Source organism: Cimex lectularius, unplaced genomic scaffold (genome assembly GCF_000648675.2).
Source record: "Cimex lectularius strain Harlan isolate CLEC.00 unplaced genomic scaffold, Clec_2.1 scaffold32, whole genome shotgun sequence".
In the NCBI taxonomy this organism is placed as follows: Eukaryota; Metazoa; Arthropoda; class Insecta; order Hemiptera; family Cimicidae; genus Cimex; species Cimex lectularius.
In genome coordinates this window covers 725,813-749,866 of record NW_019392689.1, presented here as the reverse complement: position 1 = coordinate 749,866, position 24,054 = coordinate 725,813, and the positions used below count along the sequence as shown (strand labels likewise).

Below are 24,054 nucleotides of genomic sequence, written 5' to 3'. Positions count from 1 at the left end.
AAATATGTTTTATTCGATTCGGCAGTAGAAAAATACATAAGGAACAACTTCCACAATTGTCAATTAGCACAATTTAAACAATGTTGCCTTTTTTTCCACAAATGAAGCATTTGTCACCATCGTGCGACTTATCAGTGTATGGTAACAGATTCAAATCTCTGAGGCCCTGAATTCGAAACATAAACATTCTTTCAAAAAAGTTCCTAAATTATATTTAAAAAAAAAAAAATAGAAATAACATTTGTAAATTTATGTTTAAAACTGTTTCAAATTATTTTCAGTCTATGCCATCGTGTGAGGAAATTTTTATCACTTGCTATTGGCAGGGAATTAGGAAAAACTGTTGCAAAGATTTGTTCTTCTTTCAAAAAAGTGAAGAAGGCTTTTGCTATTCTTTCAACTCACTTACATCTCAAAAGTTTGGAGATTGGTAATATATATATACGTTTTTAACTTGTTTTTCCTCACTAAATTTTTCTAGCATGCAATAATTAAATTTAATATTTTTTGTAGTCTGTCATAAAATTCAAATTTTTGTTAATTTGTTTCATGTGTGTCATTCCGACAGTGTTGTATCGCATCTGTCTGCGTAAATACTAACTAGTAGATTTTTAATATCAATGCAAGTATGATAATGCGATTTCAATAATGTATTGGCTGATGGTCCCTTTACAAAAGAAAAGTTTCTTTTGAGAAAGTAATAGATACTTAATAAAGTAATAGTAATAGTAGTAGTTAAGTAATAGATAATAGATTCTAATAGATGAATACTCACCCCACCTTTATCATTTCTATATATTTACTAGTCAAAACATTTAATGTATTATAACACAATTAATCTTTTGAAAAGGTTTTTATGACTTATAGTAGCTTTGTTATTAGCTGCACCTTTTTTATTTTATTTTATTCTGTAGCTACACCTTGAATCTGCTTGGAATAAAGGCCTCTTCCTTTTAATCTGCATTTAGAGCCCTGAATGACGCAAAAGCGGATAGATAATTATAAATTTGAAATTTTCCCTAAAATGTTTATCTCTTTGGATCCATATAAAAGGCTTTTTAATTCATTGGTATCGAGATCTGGTAAAACAATTTTATCCTTATGGCAACTACTACCCGATATTCTCCAACAAAAGATGCAGTACAACACCAAGAGCGTATAACCACCCATATCTCCTACATCAAGATATTCAACATCGATCGTTGCCATTTATCTCTCCAAACAATGGGCCGTTCTTTGTATTATTATTTATTTTTCTTTTTTGAATTTGTTAGACGATTCTCTTAGACCTTGATTGTTATAATTTGAAATTGCATTGGAAACTAACACCTCATAGTGACCATGAATTGAGAAACTTTGAATAATATTTTATGTATAGATTTTTTCCATTTGCCAACAGCAAATTGATATATTCTAACCAATTTAATTTAATGTCGAACCTAACCCCCCTGCTCAATTGAACTTAGTCACATAGTCCATGTTTTCGCTTTCATGTAAAAGGGCAAATTATGATATAGTTTTACCATCCTGATCTGCCTATCCTTGCTGGTTTAGTAATGCATTTTAACATTTTACTCTCTTCTTTGTCTTTGGTGGGTTTGTTTGATATACTCAACTATCTATAACTAAAAAGTTGCTGATTTGCAATGTTGTTTTTATGGTGGACCAGGAAATGGGTTAAAACCTGGAGTACCAGGATTCTTTGATTTGAAGTGATTTTGTTAATTTAACTTTAGTTAAATTTACTGGTCCTACCTGTCTTTTATTATTTGAATATTGCATACAATTGCAAGTGTTACTCTGCGATTCAAACAGGAACTCTAGCAATACATTGTTACAATATTATAATTTAAAATGGTACAACAGCTTCAATGTTTAGTTCATACCTTGATCTCAAGAAACCTGGTTGTAAAATTCGATCTAGTTCAAGTGTCGGACCAACTACAGGACTTGAGATATTTTTTAAAGTATTAGATCCTAACAAGTACAAATCAATTGAACTTTCTGGTGGTCCAAAATTAAAGGTAAGGTTGACAAATAGTTAATTTAAAATTATAAATTTAAATGTGTAAAAAAACTACAGGTTGAAATTCACAATCCGATCGAATATCCGGAGGCAGGGATAGGATCTATGATGCCCATAGGGAAACTCAATAAAATGAGCGTGGCAGTGAAGCCCACAATCATCATGAGTACAGACGGTATCAGATCACTGAAACAGGAAGACAGGGGATGCATATTTAAAGACGAAAAAACCCCATTAATGGCATTGACATATTCTCAAAAATCATGCCTGATTGAATGCCGAGTAAATTTTATGATAAAAATGTGTCAATGTGTCCCGTATTATTTTTACAGAGGTACATATCAAAATTTCATAGCTCAAAAAAATTATTGCGTTAGAAGAATTATTTGAAATCTGAAATGAAAACACTAATGTAAAAATATTTAAACAAATAAATAATGTCCAGTTCTAGTAAATTATCGGGTTGTCCGGAAAATAATGCAGGATTTTAAGTTTTCATTAAAAAAAATCTATATAAAATATTCTGTTTACGTTTACAGGATTACTCATTTGTATGAATGTCAACACTTATTAATCCTCTTCCAAATGATATTGTTTGTTTACCTCTGTAGCATTCCGCTACTTGGAAATAATTCAGTCATCCTTATAATGTCAAAGCGAGAATTTTGTACGATTTTCTTTTACGAGTTTAAACTCGGCCGAAGCGGAGCCCAAACGGCTAGAAACATTAACCAAGTCTGGGGCGAGGGTTGTGTTAATGAGTGCACTGTGCAAAGGTGGTTTAAAAAATTTCGGGAGGGAGATTTCAGCCTTGAAGATGAAGAAGGTCGTGGAAGGCCTTCCTCTCTTAATGATGATGTTCTGCGATCAGTGGTGGAAGAAAACCCCAAAACAACTGTTCGAGAACTTGCAGAGCAACTCAAAGTCAGTAAAACGACCGTCGCTGACCACCTCAAGGCGATTGGAAAAGTGAAAAAACTCGAAAATTGGGTTCCACACTCATTAAACGATCGCCAAAAAAATCAGCGCTTTGATGTTTGTGCATCACTTCTTTGTCGAAACAAAAATGACCCATTTCTGGCCAGAATTGTTACATGTGACGAAAAGTGGATTCTCTACGATAACACTAGACGTTCTGGACAGTGGCTCGACAAAGGAGAAGCTCCAAAGCCCCCAACTCATCAAAAAAAGGTAATGGTTACGGTATGGTGGGCTTCATTTGGTTTAATACACTACAGCTTCTTAAATCCTGGCGAAACCATCAATGCTGAATCATACTGTAACCAAATTAATACCATGCATCAGAAATTGGCAGTAATGAAGCCCTCTTTGGTCAATCGGAAAGGGCCCATTTTGTTGCATGACAACGCTCGACCACATGTGTCACGTGTAACGTCACAAAAATTATTGGAGCTTGGCTATGAAACTTTGCCTCACCCACCCTACTCTCCGGACCTCTCGCCTACTGACTACCATTTTTTTAGACACCTGGACCACTACTTACAACACATAATATTCAAAAATCAAACGGAACTGGAAAATGCATTTATTGACTTTATCAATTCTAAAAATTCTGAATTCTACTCAGACGGAATTAATAAGTTACCAAGGAAATTATTTTGATTAAAGAACATTGCTTTAAAGTAACTAGTTTCTTTTTTTTTGTTTAATACCAAAATCCTGCATTATTTTCCGGACAACCCAATATATAATATTATTGGCAAATACATTTTTACATATATACTTACTTATATGAGTAGTTGATTAAAATATAGATGATATTTATCTTTATTCCAGATGAAACTTACCCAGTTTGCAATTCAGTTCAACTTTACTGTATCCTAAATATTTCAGGCAAGTAAGCCAAATTTAAAAAGTAAATTCCATTATTCCAAATTTATATTATAATCATATGAAGGTTTTTAAATATCAAAATTACAAATGATTCATTATATTATTTAATGAAGCATACATGTCATTCATAGTTAATTTAAAATTTAAAAACAAATTCATCAAAGTTTATATTTATTAACTTTTTCATCACAGTGTATATAATAAAGCTTTGCATAATGATATATTGCTGTTAATTTTTTTTTTTCTTTTAAAGAAAGCCTCAGATTTTACAAACCCCCAAACTCTGTTGTTGAAGATTTTCATCCAGCAGAATCCAAGAACACACTTGATTGTCACCACTGCCTCCCAACTTGCAATGAAGTAAATTATGATGCCATTACAGAGTTATCTAAAGATCAATTTGCAAAACGTGTACAGCAAGGGTACATTGATGTATTCTATAAAAGCTCAGGCGCAGTCAAATACAAGCGTGATATCACCTATGACCTTATCAAGCTCATTGGTATGATGTCATTTTGAAAACATTTTTGTTTATTTTTATTACATAATTTTTTTTATACTGCAGTGGATATGGGAGCGATTGGTGGACTCTTCCTTGGTGGAAGTCTTTTGAGCATTTTAGAAATTATATATTGGCTTTCAAAATCCCTTATATCAATAAGATGGTCATTGAAACATGATAATATACGACAGCAAGATCCAAAGAAAATATTTAATCCAGCTTTATTGTTAATTGATAATCAAACATTTTTCAATAAAAAAATCATTGTAACTAAATTGAACACTCGGAGATTTTAATCCCAGCTTATAATTATGAGAAATGTAAAAACTTAATAGTCTTTGATTTCAGTCATTTTTAGTAAATATAAATTTACAATAATAATTGTATACCTAAAAATTATAATAAAAAATTAATGTCATGAATGTTCTGAACAATCATAGTTTTTGTATAAAAAGTTCAGTCTGAAATCTTTTAACATTGTGATAAAATTTGGAAGACTTATTTTTAACTTCGTCTATTGCAAGCACTATTTAAAGTCCAGAGAAAGACCTTCGCCACTGACTATAATGTCATCTACTTGAAATCCCGCCGATCTCAGATCAGCCACAGTTTGTTCCACAACGTCACTTGCTACATCAGAAGGAACCAATGTAATTGCATTACCACCTCCGCCAGCTCCGGTAAGTTTGCTGTGTAAGCCCCTCTTTTTTGTTATTTGGCAAATTTCATCCAATCGCACGTGGGATACACCGATGGTTGTAAGGAGACCTTGCTGAAGATCAACTAGAAGCTTAAAGAAAAAATACAAACTGTAAAAATTAAAAATTAAATTAATATTATTCTTTTTCTCATGAATGTTGTCCTTCTTTTTTCTTTTTAGAGATGAAAATTTCTTTTTTTTTTTCGTCTTTATTATTTAAAGGTGTTTTTTTTAAATAAAATTCACAATTTAACGACATTTCGGCAATCCTGTGCCACTCTCAAGTCATATATTTTATTTCCTATTTTTTACATTGCAAAAAAAAGTTGATTTCAGCAAAACAGAGGGGGGGGAAGTAATTGAAATGAAGTAGCAAGTAAATGAAAAACTAAACTAACAAAATTGCAAATTAACAAAAAGGCACAGGGTTGCCAAAACATTGTTAAGCCGTATATCTTAAAACAATAAGGAAAAAATCATAACATAATAACATTATACCTCTAATCTTCTATAAATTGCAGCTACATCTGAAGGATCGTTATTTTCCTTAAGACCTTGCATCAATTTTATAAATTCTTGTGCTATCGAATCCATTGCGACCAAAACTGCTCCAACACCTTCTGGGGACAACTTATGAAGATCTGCCACTTTTTTCACAAGTTCTGAAGTAGACCTAGGAATACCTGTTGCCATTTTCTATATAAATAACTGACCGTATAAATTAAAAACTGATTTTTAACATTACCAGTATTGACTAATAATATTCGCAGAGAGGGGAAATTCTCTAATAGTTGCAGGTTGGATTCAGACTGACGTTCAATTGGATTTATAAGCACAGTATTTCCAAATGTGCACACTGTGTTGTCTAAACCAGACGGAGTTCCATGTATTATTTTTTCAACACAAAAGGCCCATTTGTTTATTACCTCTTTGTCCTGAAAATTACTTATTGTGATAAATAAGAAAAATAGTAGTAAAATTACTACATTTAAGAAAAATAGTAGTTAAATTACTACATTTAAGAAAAATAGTAGTTAAATTAATTTAATTATATGACAAAAATAGTTCTTTCTACAGGAGAGTGTATTCCACCATAAAATGGACACTTTAAGGACCATGTGAGTTGCATGAAGAATACAACCTCTCATTGTCTTGCCACCAGACAACTACATTTTGGCATGGCGCTTCACATCTTTTCTAGAACAGCCATCAAAGGTCAGACAGATCTAAGTTTGGGTTCTGAAATTCAAACAAACTACGCCTCTGACAAAGCTTTATTTACGGAATATCTTTGGTTGATAGATGAGCACAATGGAGGATTTACATCACGATGTACTTGGGAAATACAGGCTAAGATTATTTTGAAATAAGAGTTTAAATAAGTATATTCTCTAAGTTTAAAATGCATTGAATCCTGTATTTTTCAAATAAGACTTTCCAATTTGCGAACCAAGAGAGGTTGGTAAGAGAGGTCCAACTGTTGGAATTAACTGTAATACTGGCAAGCCTAGAACCTGAGGACCTTAAGGTTTTATGTGAGCAAACTGCAGTTTAAGTATAAACAAAAATCAGATCAGTGGCAGTTTCCAAGTATAAAAGATGGTTGGGCATGGCAGGCAGTAATGAAAACAATTTCCTAATGAAGAAGCACTGTACTTTCCCACCCCATCATTTGGTATCCCCAGATTTGGTACCCATAACATAAAATTGCTACAAACAGCATTGAATATTTTGTTCTCAGTGGTATGACATTCTGCACAATTAAAGGATATTTATCGCTGTTTTGGCTACAAGAATTTTTTTTAGATATGTACAGACCAGGAAAGATTAGGTGTGAGTGTAACTTCTAGGTATTTGTATTTATTGACTTTGTCAACTCTCTCCTCTTTGAAAAACCACCTATTTGATGAACTAAGTCGACACCCTCTTCTAAAAACCAAGACCTTTTATTGATTGGCATGTAAGTTCCACTGATCATAGTACAAGTCTAGCATGTTAATGTTCTTTTGAAGGCCTACCACAGCGTTTGTCAGTATGATGTCATCTGCATACCTTAAAATGTTTATTTTTATGCTCCCCAGCTTGACTCCATAGGTTAGAACTGATGGGAGGTCACTGGGATAATTTGGTATAAGAAACTCAACATTTACCTATTATGTTTGAAAGGGAAAACTGAAAATGTCAATTTTGAAGCCTTTTAGTTTTGATGATATAGAAACTTTTTCATTCTTCTAATCATACCCATAAAATAGTGCTTCTACTCTTTTACTAGCACATCAAAAATTGGGCTTTAACTCAGTGTCATTATGCAGTGGCATGCTATTGTCGAGAAGTTTGTTAACTAACTACAATGCCCCTTTAATTGTAAGTATAATTTTTTTAAACCCACATTACATGATGAATTCAACAACCAAAATAAAAGGAGAAGAAGTTTCATCTTAGGATAATTTAATTTAAGTTTTAAAGCATATTTTGTATTTAGTTACACCTGTTAAAGAATCATTCTTGTGCACAGAATTTGTTGTTTCTAATTTTCCTATGTGAATTATACTGCATAGATTAAAATGAATGTATGGTTTGTAAGAGTATTCTAACACCCCTTACTTAGGTTTGTTCAATAATTTTGTGTACAGAAGGCACACACAGCTAAATTTCCCCTATTACATAAGACTAAATGGTTCTCTTAGCTGAGTGAGACATCTACGTAATTTCATGTAAATCAATTAATAAAGGTGTATGTTGTATAGTTCTAATTTCAGAAAGCCTCCAATGTTTATAGAAAGCAAGCTTATTCTGCACCAACAATAGCTCAATCATGGCTTGGAGCACAAGACCTTTTTTTAAATTTTTAAATTTAAAAGGTAGTCTTCAGGCTATTTCATCTTGATTCAATATGTCATTTATTTCTTTGTCTGTTTTATTATTGTTTTCTTTTAATTTTATTTTAATGTATAATTTTTTTACTTTGTTTTATTTTATTTTGCTGTATTCCTTTACCTACCTATTTTTATTCGCTTGTTTGTTTATTTATATTTTCTTTTCTTTTTTTAATTAATTTATTTTATTATATATAATTTTTNTATTTTTTTTTTAACCGTTTTTGTTATATTTAGTATTTGTTTTGCTTTTATTTGTTTTTTATTTCTTTGAGTATGTTTGTACATTTAAAAATTCAAACATTTTATTTAAGCATGTTGATTAGTCGCTTAGGATCTGTTTTAGGCTTTCGAGGTGGTTGAATACTTCTCTGGCTGTTTTTAAAAGTTGACATTCAGTTATTATATGTTTTACAGTAAGATAATAATAATAATATAAATAAGATATGTTGCATGTGTTGCATTGAGTTTCTCTGTTCATGAGGTGGCCATGTGTGTATTTGGTATGTCCGATCCGTAGCATGGTCAGAGTTACTTAGACCTTTGTTAGAAGGCTGAAGTCCTGGTGAAGTGTTGAGTGCTATTTTATTGCCTTTAAATCTGCAGTAAGTTGTTACATATTGAGGGCGGTTTAAATAGACCTGATTTATAAAAAGGCATACAATATTGCAAAATTACCCTGGTAGATTAGAAATGAAGATCTCCATTGTGATCCCAAACTGTTAAAAGTTGGGAAAATTGTACAAAACCATCGATATATAGACCGCCTGATAAATATGTTAAACTCGTGATGATGTTGCCATGCCTTAGAGAGGCTTTGGTTTGAACCTAGTCAATAATTTAAAAAAAAAGAAAATAAAAAAAAAAGAAAGACCGTTACTTACTTCAGCGGAAAAGCCACAATAGTGTTGTGCCAAATTCATTTTATATGGTTTGAACATTTCGTATGAGATGTTGTATTCCCCAGAGCCATGTTTTTCAGCAGCTTTGAGTCTGATATAGTGGTACACAGCGCCAGCGACACAGACCGAAAAAGAGGCTGAGCTGCCGGTCCCAGCACCAATGATGAGATCCGTCGTCACCTCAATGTCATAAGGCGTTATATTGATATCGGTGCACCAAAGCATACCGAGTATTATGTAAAAGATGCCAACCACACCTTTCTGTATGGGGTTGCCGGACTCCACCTTTTGACTTACAAAGTCGACGATCAGGTCGAGGAACTCCTCGTGCCTGAGCAACTCCGGTGTGAAAATCGAAAATTCTTTTATATTATCGACGACGAGTGGCTTGTTTAGAATAATCAGGTTGTAAACACTTTTGAAATCCCACTCGGTAACGTTGTTCATAAGCTTGAACGTTATCTGGTCGTGGGCTTGCTTGTGCTCTTTGAAATGCAAGTAGGTCCGTTTGTTGATCGATGCCGCGATGCCCTGTTTTTTGTATGTCACGCTGTGTTCACCGATGAGGATGACTTTGCCAGGAGCAGATATGGAAAAGCTGACGTTTCCGTAATCCATCCTCGAAAAGTTTGTTAACAGTTCTGGGCCGACGACGTTGGTTTTATAAATAAACAAAAAGTACAACAAACATAACTGTTATCTGAGTGGGGAGGTAACGTCGTAGGGTGAGGTTTTCGTCAATTCGACACTTTTGACGTCCGACCACCGATGGCTGCCTGTGGTGATAACGAGAGGAGTACAATTTTGCAAAATCGACCGAATTCAAGGGAAAATGACTTCTTCTCTTCGAGATCTCCTTCTCTCAGCTCGTTCGAAATTATCGTCTCGAAGATTCTACCGCAAAGGTCGCCGACGAAGAAGGACAAAGGTAATTCTCGACATGAAGCTCTCGCCTCTCCATTCTTTCTGCTCTCAGCTGTCAATCTGTCATTACTCTTTAACACAAACCGACCACCCGCCTTGTGTTAATCCACCACAAAAATACAAACTAAACTGCTCAAAAATAAATAAGGATATTTGTAATTTATTCTTATTCTATTATTTTTAATTAAATTAACCGTTACATTCTTGTTAGTTTGGATGAAAGAAAACAGAAAGTACTAACAAATGATAATCCTCATTTTTAATAACGGATTTACTTAAGATTAGTAAACATGAAGATTACTCATTTTATAATTAATTAAGGTTTTTAGTTGAGATAAAGATTACTCATTTTGTAAACAAACACCTTTTTTTAGTCTTTTCTCCATTTTTATCCAGTTGTATTCTCTTTAATCATGGAAAGACATCCTCTTGAACCATAACGTAGTAATATTATTGTAAAAATGAGTCATTGAGGTCACCGGCATGTGGATATCGCTGAGGAAGTTGGCTTTTCTCAGCGCATCATCTCCCAGGCTAGCCCGATTCCGAGAAACTGGAAGTGCCAATAGGTAGTGGATCACAGTGCTTTACTACGCTAATGGAAGACAGAAATATTGGCATTGCTGCAAGACGAAACCCTTTCCATAGTGCCCGCCAGATCCTAACTGTATGTACAAGATGTTTTGCCAAGGTGATCAAGGCCTCACATCGTATCCCCTTTGAGATGACCTGCAGCAACAGCCGCCACGCAACTGAGCAGAATATGGTGCAACGAGCGCCTAAAAGAGAGCACCAATTGGAATTCTGTTATCTTAAGTGGTGAGACACGTTTCTGTCTGTATAATATTCACAGGTGTTGAAGAGTCTACTGAGACGAGGATGCTATAATGCATAATGCATAATGGGTTTGTGCTCCCTTTAGTGCAGTTTGGAGGAGGCGGTGTAATTGTCTGGGCTGGGATTTATACTGGAGGACGAACTGGATTCCGTATTGTTGAAGTCGACGACACTGCAGTCCGTTATGTCCAAGAAATTCTCAATGGGTACATCTGTCAAACCGGGGATATCATTGGCTGGGATTTTCGATTTCTGGATGACATTGCCAGACCTCATATAGGCTGAATTGTTCATCATTGTTTAGGAAACCAGGGAATTTCCCATCTGCCCCTTCCCCCATTGTCTCCAGACCTCAATCTCATTGAGCACATGTGGGATGCATTGCAGAAAAGGCTTTTTTAGAAAAGGCAGGATCACCTGGAACAACTGAGTGCAGCGTTGCAACATCTACGGAGTGAAATTAGTGTCAATCTTATTAACTATATGCCTAACAGGTGCAATTTTAGCAAACCGAGGATATTATACATAGTGTTAATTATTAAAAAAATTATTGTAGCCAGTAAACAAAGTTATGGAGTTAAAACCTTTTATTTTGTTATTTTTCAAAATCCCTTCATTAAATTTTCCTTCAATAATAAATAATAATTTCTAATAAATTTTAATGCAATTTATAATAAAAATGCTAGGGAAAGTAAGTACTACAATATCAGCAATCATCCTATTAATTTTTGAGCAGTTTACGTTTAATGCCTTGATTTTCGTGTTTTTCCATTTAAATGTCAACATTTTGAACTTGATGTCCCAAATGGTAAACTCGTGACATAAAATAACACAAACATAAAAAAAAGTTCCCCCCCCCCAAAAAAAAAGTTCAACTCGCTGCTGTGCTCAACCTCGTTTATGGTTGCATGGCCTATACTTCAGCACAAAAAATGTGCCTGTAGAAGCTCAATAGGCTCTACTATCAGACCACTAGGGCCTACTATCGAGCGATCTTTGGGTCTTCGGTGGATAATAGAACAGGCCCTTTTGCTAGCCTGTGCTGTGCACTGGTACTGATAGATAGATTTTTATTTACTGTAAGTTTTTTCACAATGAGATAACTAACAGGGGGGGGGGTTAGACCTACATAATCTTTCAATATGCATTTTACACAAATGAAGTGGAATTAAAATTAACCAACCATCACTTTTATGTTATATAGAAAAGAGTCACTTATTGAAATAATATTATTCTCTTAATGCTATAAAGAAGCACAAGAAGAAGCATGTGTAAAAGCACATAGATTAGAAATAAACTAATCATTCGATATGCTGGTCACCTTGACAAAACACCACTAAATAAATAATTACAGGAACTTTTGTTAACTGACTATATAAAACGAAACTAAAATCAAACATACTTTTGTGAATTATTAAGTGTATTACACAAATGTCATGAAAGTAGTAAATAAAACATAAAAAATAAACATGTCTAGATAAGGGTTTTACAATTATTTGGACTCATTAATGATAGACCTTAACTTCAGTACCTTTTTTAAAAAATATTACACAACTAATTTAATGTTCCTTTATCCTACATGATAATAAGAACAATTTTTAAACATTAGGCACTGAAAAAAAGATCTTTAATTAACCATGTTTCTACTAAACAAAATATTTGGCTTTTTTTTTTAAGTTTAAAACGACTTAGTCTAAATCTGCAGGTAAAAGGCTTGAATAGCCTGATAAGTTCCAAAATATAAACTCTTAAACAATTTTCCTTTAGCTATGGTTTGGAGGTAATTCTTAAGTATTTTGCACTGTGTTCCATGTCCCTGCTGCTTTGTTATTCTGGGTGGAATTGCTGGGGTGGGCTGCATTACTGAAATGGGATTATTATCTGGCTGGGGTGTTTTGCTGCTAGGAGGGGCCATGTTGTACTTGCAGATTGGTGCAATGTTCCCGTCCTCCTTCCTGGGTTGATCCTTGTATTGATATTTGTTCTTCTTCCAATTCTTGTCCATTAGGTTACATAGACGTTCGACATTTCTTTTGTATTATAAGTTACTTACTTAATTACTTACTTAATGTAAACTTTGCCTAGGCTCCATCAGTTTGTTTCTTAGTCCTTTTTGCTTTAATAACATGGTTGTGAGCTGGGTCTGCTGCTGCTCAAATTTCAGAGAGAGCAGCTTACCCTCAACTATGCTGCAGGGTTCTGCTTATTGGGTGCAACCATAGATGCTAGTACAGCAGAATATTCGAGTGCCTTTGGAGCCAGACGCGACACCTGAAAATACGCTTTGGTGAAGCTTTGGGGAGAGCAGGGATGACACTGGGAACAGTACTCGGCCTGGGCAACAGGCCAACTCCCCTCTATCTATGTCTTCCTGGCCATACTCATCTGGGAGATGATCTTGCAGTGTTAGCCAAATCATCTACTCTGTCATACTTTACTGCAAGTTCTTGGAACTTAGATCAAAATACGCCTTTACCTCATCTTCCCAGACAGGTCTAAGATAGCAAGGGGGTGGCATGCAGTGTGTATTATAAGAGTATGTATTACAAGAGTATAAGGTTGTATTTACACAGCAGAATTGTATGTGGCACATGCTTAGGATGTTTCAGAGCGATGGGAACTTTGCTTACTTTGCTTGCACTGACTCCCTCAACGCAGTTACTGTTGACTGGACAGGTCCTTATCAAACCCTTTCATTGTGCTCTTAATGGAGAGATACCACGAATTAGAAAATTTCAGCACAATGGTGGTAGTTGTAATTTGGGGACACGTAGGCCTGGAGGGTAACAAAAAAAAAAGATCAGGCAGCTAAGTTCATCCCAACCTCCGCGATCCTTCCCCCTGACGCTAAAAGTGCAATAAAAAAATTATTAAAAGAAAGTAGCGTAGGCTAGGAGGTCTAGTAGAAGCATAAAGTGTACTTTCAACAAGTGTCCCCCAGAGGACCTTACTCATAATGGAAGGGTCATCTTCACCGGATAGAGAATAGGCCATGCGAGATTGAAACATGGACAATCACTTTTGGGCCAAAGCCTGTGTATGTGTCCGGCATGCAGAGAAGGTTGTTCAATCCCACCTAATTAAAGGGTGCAATCCCTTTGCTCCACATAGAGAGCGTGTAGGAATGCACCTTTTTGAGAATTGTGCTTGAACTCAACAGCGAGTATCTGGGTCGCCGCTTACTCTTTCTTATTCTTGGAGGAAACAGGGTTGTTTTAATATATCTAGTACAGATATTTTGTGTCCCTAGCATGTATTGAGAGAGAATGTATTTATTGGCATGAATGTGTAGTCTGAGAGGGCCAATCACGGAATATTCATTTACCTTAGATTAATTATAAATAGGTGTAAAGGGTAATGGAAGTATATTGAGTATTCCACCACCCTAATTGAGTGAATGGTATGAAATAAGAAACAAATGTATTTAAGAGTAAGTGAGTGGATCTGGATTTAGGAACTGTTTCCATTGAAATGGCATGCTAGCATGCTAAGCCCCTGGAGCCCAACCTAGACAGCTGGTTGGATAAGACGGAGGTCAGCCCCTGGAAACCCGAGCTAGGTGAAACCAAGGACTGCCGATAATTTATTGTAAATTACACAAAAGCTGTAATTACCTAACCGGTTGATTGTGAGAAGTGGTAAACTTAACTCTGTACACGTGTGTATGAATGTCCATGGTCCATGCGTGTGAAGATTTGAGCTTAAATAAATCAGTAATTAGTGATTGCAGTCATCTGCTGGAAGTGGTGGCTGAAAATACTAAATTATTAATAATATATTAATTACTTTATTATATTATTCGCTTATTGAAAAGAAAAAACACTTCTCTTATAAATGACAATTAACCTACATTTTATTAAGTTATAAATTATAATTAATCATTAATTAAATTCATGAATACGTTAATGATATCTCTTAAAATCCTTTTTTTCATAAATGTGGTTCATATTACATATTATAATTTATTTGATTATATATTATTGTATTCATAAATTTTTAATGTAGTATTGATGGAGACATTTTTATTATATTAATTTCATGTTAGTTTTATTTTATATTAATAATTTGACCATAGAGTAGGTAGGTACTTATAAATATGAATCAACAGCTGTAGGGAATGGAAGATCGCTGGGGGTTGAGTATTGATTTTCCTAGTGGGAGCCAAGGTAGAATGGAATCAATAGTCACTGTGTCTGGCAGGTTCATTATATACATTCAAGTCTTTTAGTTATTTTCTTTTCATTTGTCATTTTTCCATCATTCACAGTACATCTAAAACTCAGGTAAATGAAAATTAAACAACCTCTGAAAGCTGACACTTGATTTTATGCTTAGTTTGAATGAAATTGGTTGTCTAAGTTGGCTTTTCTTTGAACTGGATTGTTACCTTAAGCATAAAGCAGAGTATGCTTGTTGATATAGTTTTGAGAGGGGAGGGGATTGTTTCAGCTTAATGAGAATGCTTGAAGAAGAAGTGCCTGGAGCACAAGATACCATATACTTGTGCAATTTCCGGGTTTCTGTCGATGGTGAATGGCTTTGTTTAAAAGAACTTCAGGATGTTGAACTCCTTCAGGAGATTCCAGAACCGAATACACCCTCTCCGATCAGCCCTCCTATGCTTATCGGTATGAACACCAAATAAAGAAATATGAAATTGCAAAATGAACACAACTTCTTGTTCTTATAATTTTGTTCTTGTTTCTCTGCTGTAAAATTTAGGATTAATAATTTTCTTCATATTTGTTCATGCAGCGAGGGACCCTGTTGTAATAGAAAGAAGAAATTTAGTTAACATCTCCAAATTGATCGTCAAGGAATTGATAGAGACTTCTCACAAATATGGAAGGATGCTTGATTCAGACCACATGCCACTTCAGCATTTTTTCATTGTGCTTGAACATGTACTACGACATGGTCTTAAGCCCAAGAAGGTAAGTTAACATTTGTTTTAAAAATTCATTCTTTTAAAACTGTGCGATTAATTGATTTTCCTTTCAGGGACTTCTTGGCCCAAAAAAAGAACTTTGGGACATTCTACAAGTAGTTGAAAAGTTAACTCCTGAAGCATTAGATATTACAAGTAGTGTGAGAGATTTACCTACTGTTAGGTATTTAAAAATTTAAGTAATGAAAATTTACAATATTTTTACTAAATCTAAATATTTCCTAGAACGCAGATGGGTAGGGCAAGAGCCTGGTTAAGATTGGCACTGATGCAGAAAAAGCTAGCAGATTATCTAAAAATTCTTATTGATCATAGAGAAGACATTTTGTTAGAATATTTCGAACCAGATGCTCTACTGATGAGTGATGAAGCGATAATTATTGTCGGCCTATTAGTAGGTCTTAACGTCATCGATTGCAATCTCTGTGTGAAGGTTAGATATTTTATTTTATTTGTAGTTTGTCGATCGTTTTAGTTAGTTTAGTAGTTTGCTGGATTGGTGTCAGTCACATTTCAGAACTTCACCTTATTCATTGCTACCCCAGACCGTCCAAAAGCATCACATACAAAATTTTAAGGGTTAGGTTTGAATCTCAGCAGACCTGAATTTGAACCCAATATACAAATGTACTTTTTTCCTGCAAAAAAAAAAAATGATATTGTGTTGATTATAATATATTATATTAGAATTGTATGTGTGGTGTATTGCATTTAGGAGGAAGATTTAGATTGTCAGCAAGGTGTGATAGATTTTTCACTCTATCTCAGGTCTAGCTATCACAGTACCACAGTTATAGGAGGAGAAACACCAGATGTAGATTTAGACCTGGACAATATGACAACAGTTCTTGATCAGAAAAACTATATTGAAGAACTAAATAGACATCTGAAGTAATTTGTTTATTCTATTTAATTTTCAATTATTAAGTTTTTTTTTCAAAACAAGATCATATGCAGTTATTACTGGTGTTTATAGTGCCACTGTTGGAAATCTCCAGGCTAAAGTTGAATCACTTACTACGACAAATGCATTAATGAAGGAAGATTTATCTATCGCAAAAGCAAATATAATGTCATTGATGGAGGAGAATAAAAATTTAAAGACTGATAAGAAAAGGGATGTTAATTCAGACAGAACAGATGAGGTTTGTCAATTTGTTTACTGGTATTATGTTTACATTGTTAATAAATAAATACACTTTGTGGTATAACCAATCAAGAATTGGCAGAAGCAATCTTCAAATCTTTTGAAAAAATTGTAGGGTGGTGGTGTCAAAAATTCACATTCATCGTTAGACGTTGAACAATTGAAGCATGATCTGGAATGTGAAAAGAAAAAAAGTAATGAATTACAAAGAGAACTTGATTTACAAGTAAGTCATTACAAGTAGTGGAGTTTGAAAATAAATTAATAAAACTGATCTAAGGTGACTCTCAAAGCTGAGATGGAAGTTGCGATGAAGCTTTTGGAGAAAGACATTCATGACAAACATGAGACAATTGTATCTTTAAGGAGACAATTAGACGACATCAAACAAATCAACTTGGAGATGTATAAAAAACTCCAGGTACTTAAAATCTTTCTCTTGTATATCAACAATATAACTGTACAGTGTAAGATTAGATTTATTTTTAACATCATCTTTAATCTTTTCTATAAAATATTGCATTAGTTTTGGCTTAAAATTGTAAACAAAATGTTTGGCTTGTTCTATCTATAATTAATGGGTTTGAGATAATTCTACTCTACTGGTACTACTGTGATAATTCTACTACTGATAATACCACTAGTTTTAGAATTTTCTTTGATGATTCATAATAAGCAAGTATTTTGACAGTCGGAATTACTTTTTATAATCCTTTACTACTTTTATATATACAAAGAAATCTGTCGTAAAAATACTTGTTATGAATTGGGAACTTTTGTCGCTCAGTGGAGAAGGGGGATTCCTGGGAAACAAGTAATATATTCGGACGCTACACTATTTGATCCAGGGAAAATAGTGAATCCCTTTGAAACAAAGAAAAAACGAACAAAACGAGAATCAATGATAACAAAAATAAGTAAATAAAACAATAATTAATTAATAAAAATAAATATAACTGCTCGCTCAAATCACGATCCTCCTAGCTCAAAATTGAAGGCGGTTCCCTAAGCTACGAGTCTCCTTGTTTAGACCGACTGTTCACCTTGTTCTATGAATCAAAATCTCCAAACGTATGTAACGTATCTAACCGGCTCTCCATTATACGCACATGTACCTGTTCATAAAGTAAAACAATTGTTTCGAAGTTCTGATGAAGGCAATATATTCTGCTGAAAGCTCGAAAATAAAATAAATGTTGTTTCTGTCTTCCTGGCCTCATCCCCAATCTACCTTTTGGAGAAAAAAAATTGTTTAATTACTATTTAATTTACACAATAACCATTACCCAAAGGCCTCGCAAACAAACTACAAATACAACTTCTGGGAAAATCTTCTCCTTCTCTCTCTCTCTCTCTCTCTCCAAAAAAAAAAAAAAAAAAAAATCAGCTTTCCACACTGGAGAAGAACCGATTGCTTTTCGATTTTTCTCTCTTCTTTGCCTCTTTTTCTCCTTGCTCTCTTTCTGCTCACTCGCATGCCTGCTCACACTTGCCTACCCCTGTCCACCTCCACCAGTCTGCCGCCATGTTTGCATGGCCTTCGCTCCCAATCCAGGCGTCCAACCCTACAGCGCTACTTCCATCACTCTCTCCTAGGTCGACAATGGTCCCATACACATTAAAGATACACGTACAAAAAAATGGAATTTTTTCGACCTCTAATATTGAAAATATTAGTTTTTCATAAGTATTCGGGACAGAAGGTCCCAAAACTAGGCAGGTGAACAGTCGGGGCGGGGCGTAACTTACTGCATTCTAGTAGGACAAAAAATTTAAAAAACTACTGATTTATCACATGCAATGTTTTCTAGAGAAGATTAAAAGGCATGAATTAATATTAAAATATTCATAATACTTCCTCTCCTTCAAACTAATAGCATGTGCCAGTAGTAACATTTGCTTTGTCCTCGAAAATTAAAAATAAGATTGGCATGTAACGGTACAAGACTCTGGGAGTGCATGATTGTTGTGAACAGGAATGCGAAACTGAACTGACTGAGAAAGGAGAGATGGTCACTCGTCTTCAGAAGAAGACGGTCGAGATTGGGAGACTTCTAGATGGACTCGTCAAGTGCCAAGAGAAAAATCAAACGACTAATCAGGCACCCCCGAAATCTTAAGTTTCTCCCTTGTTAGAGAACTGTACGGATATGATATTAAAACACTAATCAAGCATTAATGCACAAATATATTGTTTAATGAAGAACTATGCTCAATAACCATTCTACTGCAAAACATTTTTAAAAAATCGCATGAAAAAGGTGAAAGTTTCTTCTTGTTAAAATGTGCTAATGGATTCTTTTTTCTTTCAAGAAGTTGAAATAAATGCAGAGACAATTATGAAAATTACTCCTTTTTAATAATATTGCTTGAAGTTAAAACTATAATTTCTAAACATAGTTTCTGCTATTCCTAAAAAAATATTTATTATATTCTTTATTTATGTTTTTTATTATGTTCTTTCAATCCCGTGCTGATATTACAAAACGATCCATAAAAGCAGTTGGCCCCATTTTATGCATTTATTCTAATTTCTTACAAAATACACATGCAGTAAACAAATCAAATGTAAACAATTATAAATATATTACTTATGTGCCATTCCGTTTTGCGTTAACCAAGGTTGTAAATGGCTGGAAAAGTAGATTAGTAATAATGAGGACCTGGTTTTGGTTGAGGGTTCTTGAAGTGCTGTGGTTTGTAGCATATGGTATTGCAAAGGTTTTTTCTTTTTTTAAATTTCCTTCCTCTTTCTTTTTTTGTTCTCTTTTATGTCATTTCTCAGGAATATGAATCATCGCTCAAACACAAAACGGAGCTCATAAATAAGCTGGAGGCAAAGACCTATGCAATGACTGACACGCTACAAATCATGGGTGACAAGTATGTACTAAGTTATTTTTATACAAAGATTATAATATACATATTATATCATTTATATATAAGCGAGGGTAATTTTAGAAGATTAGAAAAATGGTTGAATGTTGGAAGATATGGATGAGACAAGTTTACTAATTTTTTATTCACTTTACCCTTCTGATTCTTAAGGATAAGCATGTTAAAATGGTATATTATTAATAATCAATAATTGTCACAGAATTTTTTGTTTCATATTTTATAAGCAGTTTTTAGTAAAAGAAAAAAGTATATGAGAAATATGAAAATTCTTTATGTAGCTTTGCCAATCAGCTTTCTGAAGGATCTCATTAATAAAAAATTTTTAAAAATCTTTAAAAAAAATTGTAGGTGAAACAAAAAATGCAGGCGTTCTCATAATACTTAGGTTGTCTCCTGCTTGTAATTTATGTGCTTACAATTGGTTTTTTAAAATTAGTACATTGAGAATTAAAAGAGAAAATATATATTACATTAAGATTTGGTGCGTTCTTTTCAGTTACTACGCACGTCTTTAATAGGGGTTGTACATTCACAAAGTAATCTTAAATAGTTTTACAATATTTTGATATATTCAAGATTGAAATGGAAAAGACTGTATTGACAGCTCGTTACCACCACAGGCAGCCAAAGATTATTAAGAACTTAATCTGTGGTAACACATAATATTCATTGTTGAAAGAATATAAAGACATTTTATATTATAGCATAATACATTGATGTGTCTTCATGTAAATTTGAAATAAACGTAAATTTTTTTTCATGAAACAGTACCCAAGTTATTCACTTTCATTTTCCATTGCTAATTTATTTTTCACTGCTTTCCTATGGACCAGATGGTAAGAAAAGTATTACATACATGTTTTAATTTGTTGGCTTCAGTCGTTTGATATTAATTAATTAAATTTTCTGTGCAGTAGTTACCATTTGAAAATATTTCTACACAAAAAAAATTTATTTGTTTGCATTTGATAAACCAAATTGTTCTCTTAAAGCTAGTACTCACTGGTAGACTGGGTCTCACATTTTTGATCTAGGCATGGTCTATGATTGTCTTTAGACCAAATAAGTCGATTTTAGATGGCCTCAGTACTGCTCTGAGACAAAAAGCACAGGAATTTAAAACCAGCGTTAGACACAGTTTCGAAACATTGCACAGCATGGATGCTTGTCATAAGCATAGTCTTGCCCTTGTCATAGGCTAGTCCAGGTAGTACACACCAGAACTACCTTCTCGATATCATAACTAAGATTATCGGGAGAAGGCCCGTCAAATTATAATTATTAGTTCAATTAATTATTCATTTTATTTAAGGTGTTGGTTGAGATGAAGATAATTAATTGAAATAAATAATAAAGTCAATTATGACTGCTAAACATATTTGGATTAATATTATAATTGTTAAGTTCTTTTAGTTCTCTCATCCAAGATCTCTCAATCAAGTTCCCATCACCATCATATAAATCTAATGTAGCTAATTTTTAAATGAAATTTCTGCATAAAAATTATACAAATAAATGCAGTTCAGAACTGAAAAGAATAGAATAAAATATATTTTTATTACAATTAATTACAAAATAAATCAGACTTTTTATTGTAAAGTAATTTTTGTTATATAAAGAGCTTATTGTCAACAACTCATAGGGTGCCACAGACCCTCTGCAACAACCTCTAGCAGACGGATTTCTATGCATGCCGTGTTACTTTTGTTAATTATATGTATATTATGTTCGCATTTATGAATAAAACATTTTTATTTATTTATTTTTATTTTATTTTTTAAATTAATTGATGTATTTTTATATTTCAGGCTATTGGTCCATCTTCAGCAGCCCAAATGGGCTAATTCCTGTTAAGTACTCTTACAAATATGCCTCCTAACGACATGCCTTCCAATAATTTTAATTAAATGAAGGCATATTTCAGCCAAGCTGGAGTGCTGGGCTGCTGAAGATGGGCTGATGTGTACAAAAATATATTTTAAAAAATGGGGGGGGGTTCTTTTAATTTAATTTAATTTTTTTCCCCCAAATACCCTTTATCTATATTGTGACCATGGATAACTTAACAAAATTAAAAAATAGTCCTATCTTTTCTTCATTAAAATTCCATGGACTATGCTGGGCATTGAACCGCTTGGGAAGCAAATACAAATCAGACACCCTTACTCCTCAACCAGTGAGGTACCTGTCCTTTTATTGCCATATATAATATTTAGGTCCTGGGTAATTTTTATTTATTTATTTTATTTTAATTCTATTTATTTATTTTTGCGTGGAACATTCAAATTTAAAATAAAACTTTCTTCTGTCAAAATTAAAATGAAATAAATTGCTACCGAAAGAGTAAAGTCCTCTACGTCTGCAGTTTCTCTGTGCAGTGTGGAGGATTCCCTTGGCTGTAGGTAGAGATGAACGGGCTTGGCCGAGTTGGGAATTAGCACGGCTGTCGTGCATCACTCTTACATCTGCTTTGGTACTGGACTGGGTGATGTAACCAAAACAAAACATTGTTGGGGTGTCCCACCTTCATGAGGACTCAATCCTTGTGGGACTCCCATTGGTCATTCCAGGAGGTACATCCTTTGGCAAATGATAAACGCCCCCATTCTGACTTCCCGAACCCGGCCTGTCTATTATTTCCCTCTTGAAAGGAAGGATTTCCTTTCCTTAAATTGAAATATTTAAAAAAAAATTGAATCATTGACCAAGGGTATAATATCTGAATCTCTATTTGTTTCATTAACACTAAATTTCAAAGATATTATACAAAAACAAAATGTTCACTTATTATTCTCATACATATACATTGTATCCAATCCATCCTTTACTTTCAATTTCATTCAAGATTATTACGTACAAAGCATAGGACCTTCAGATAAAACCTTGCATGTCCACTACGTTAATGTTTTCTCCTTTGATTTTCAAAAATGAAAACCATGCAAGTGGCAATCCCAATAGGAACTTCATAGCCAGGAAGTCACAGTAAATGTTGCTCCACCAAGTCTAGACCTGGTCTTGAATCTTGATCTTTAAACATTCTAGAGACAGTAGAAATAGTTAAGATAGAGTATCAATTCAATAGTTCTAATCCATACTGTTTTTGGCAATCATGCAGATTTCAAGCATTCAAATGCTCACTTTCAGAATGAATGCAAAATCTACTTACATTTTTCAACATCAATTGAATTGTCTAGAGACCTGGTCTACTGGTGTGTACTAGGCTCTAATTTCCGTACACATTCTAGCACCATAATAAACAAATATATCTTATTTCTTAAATACATCTCTATATTTATATTATTTTGTAATTATAAAATAATTATTGCAATAAAAATTAATTTAATTTCACAAGAATGAAAAGGTAAACACATAGATGATGACTGGAAGACAGTATAAACATAAAATAGTTTACCTTTTTTTTAATGTCCTTTAATGCGGTTTATTTTATATTATTTTCATTTTGTTAGTAAGCTTTTTTTTTAATTTTTTTCTCAGTTAAACAATTACTTTTTTGTTCTTAATGCATTCTACATGTATTAAAGGGAAAAGGAAGTAGAGAAAAACAAAACTGCTGCAGAAACCGCCCTACAAAAATTTTTAGAGACATCACAAACTTTGGAGCAAGAGAGAGAATTGAGGATTTCACTTCAAGAAGCAATACAAACAGATATAAGCACCATTAACGAACTTGAAAATGAAGTCAGTCAGTTAAGGAATGCTACAAAGGTAAAACATTCATTAATTGATTAATTTGGTTTGTTAATTAAATTTTATGAATGCAATTGTTACTTCAGAATTACAATAAACTCCAAGAGGAGATGTTCCACCTTAATCAAAAATGTAAGGAACAGGAAGAAACGCTTTCTGAACTTGGTGTCCACCTCAGTGAATCCAAATTAAAAGTGATTGAGCTCAAAGAGAGAGAAGCTCAATCAGGAGATCCGCTCAGTCCAACATGGGCGGATGACAAAAATGCTACAAGCTGTAAAGGTTGCTCAAGAGAATTCAAACTCACCAGGAGAAAGGTAAAATACTTTATTGTGATATTAAACAATTATAATAAATTCAATATACTTTTACAGCATCACTGTCGAAACTGCGGTGACATCTTTTGCAACGCTTGCTCTGACAATGTCCTCCCACTTCCTCCTACATACAAAAATGTACGTGTATGTGACCAATGTGAATTAAAACTCTATGGAAAATATTCAGAATTTGCATCAAAAACAAGTGAGAAGAATAAGTAAAACAGCTATTTATGTAATGTTTATTTTTTTAAAGACAAAAAATTAAAACCATTAACTCTTTAATAATGCAAATCTGCATTTTAAGTGTTTATACTTTTAAATAATTTATTGAATATTTGTTGTTTATATCACAGTTGTTGATTTTAAAAAAGTATATAAACAAACTTATTATTTTTATAGATGACAGATTATG

At 33.6% G+C, this 24,054-nt stretch overlaps 3 protein-coding genes across 5 annotated transcripts in view; 2 read left to right on the top strand and 1 right to left on the bottom strand.

The window, feature by feature from the left end:
- The window catches only part of LOC112126565 (sodium channel protein Nach-like), a 10,253-nt gene extending 5,575 nt beyond the window's left edge, over positions 1–4,678 (top strand). Inside the window, exons 4-9 of the mRNA XM_024225869.1 lie at positions 282–430; positions 1,880–2,024; positions 2,084–2,360; positions 3,824–3,884; positions 4,099–4,382; positions 4,446–4,678. Of these exons, the coding sequence (XP_024081637.1) occupies positions 282–430; positions 1,880–2,024; positions 2,084–2,360; positions 3,824–3,884; positions 4,099–4,382; positions 4,446–4,678 (1,149 nt within the window). The remainder of the gene's footprint in view (positions 1–281; positions 431–1,879; positions 2,025–2,083; positions 2,361–3,823; positions 3,885–4,098; positions 4,383–4,445) is intronic.
- Positions 4,579–9,601, bottom strand: LOC106665044 (mevalonate kinase). Its single transcript, XM_014391202.2, has 4 exons — positions 8,843–9,601; positions 5,828–6,017; positions 5,581–5,765; positions 4,579–5,172 (listed from the first exon to the last, which is right to left on the bottom strand). The coding sequence occupies exons 1-4, from the start codon at positions 9,476–9,478 to the stop codon at positions 4,909–4,911; spliced, it is 1,275 nt and encodes a 424-aa protein (XP_014246688.1). The 5' UTR covers positions 9,479–9,601; the 3' UTR covers positions 4,579–4,908.
- On the top strand, positions 9,567–24,054 carry LOC106665043 (protein RUFY3). Of its 3 annotated transcripts, none has more exons than XM_024225882.1 (13): positions 9,706–9,788; positions 15,071–15,249; positions 15,377–15,555; positions 15,623–15,732; positions 15,795–16,002; positions 16,285–16,460; positions 16,546–16,714; positions 16,832–16,942; positions 16,997–17,137; positions 19,502–19,599; positions 23,157–23,340; positions 23,409–23,639; positions 23,697–24,054. In XM_024225882.1, the coding sequence occupies exons 2-13, from the start codon at positions 15,075–15,077 to the stop codon at positions 23,859–23,861; spliced, it is 1,947 nt and encodes a 648-aa protein (XP_024081650.1). In that variant the 5' UTR covers positions 9,706–9,788; positions 15,071–15,074; the 3' UTR covers positions 23,862–24,054. The 3 variants fall into 3 exon arrangements, with proteins under 3 accessions (XP_014246687.1, XP_024081650.1, XP_014246685.1); XM_014391199.2 differs by lacking the exon at positions 9,706–9,788 and adding an exon at positions 14,769–14,904 and having other exon boundaries at positions 23,697–24,053; XM_014391201.2 differs by lacking the exon at positions 15,071–15,249 and having other exon boundaries at positions 9,567–9,788; positions 23,697–24,048.

What these genes read in the sequence shown, in the direction of transcription:
- LOC106665044 (XM_014391202.2), bottom strand. Translation starts at nt 9,478, where the DNA reads ATGGATTACGGAAACGTCAGCTTTTCCATATCTGCTCCTGGCAAAGTC. An exon ending in AATATTATTAGTCAATACTG is followed by an intron (nt 5,766 to 5,827) that starts GTAATGTTAAAA and finishes AAATGGCAACAG; the next exon opens with GTATTCCTAGGTCTACTTCA. An exon ending in CAATTTATAGAAGATTAGAG is followed by an intron (nt 5,173 to 5,580) that starts GTATAATGTTAT and finishes TTTTTCTTTAAG; the next exon opens with CTTCTAGTTGATCTTCAGCA.
- LOC106665043 (XM_024225882.1), top strand. Translation starts at nt 15,075, where the DNA reads ATGAGAATGCTTGAAGAAGAAGTGCCTGGAGCACAAGATACCATATAC. An exon ending in CAGCCCTCCTATGCTTATCG is followed by an intron (nt 15,250 to 15,376) that starts GTATGAACACCA and finishes TTGTTCATGCAG; the next exon opens with CGAGGGACCCTGTTGTAATA. An exon ending in ATTGCAATCTCTGTGTGAAG is followed by an intron (nt 16,003 to 16,284) that starts GTTAGATATTTT and finishes TATTGCATTTAG; the next exon opens with GAGGAAGATTTAGATTGTCA.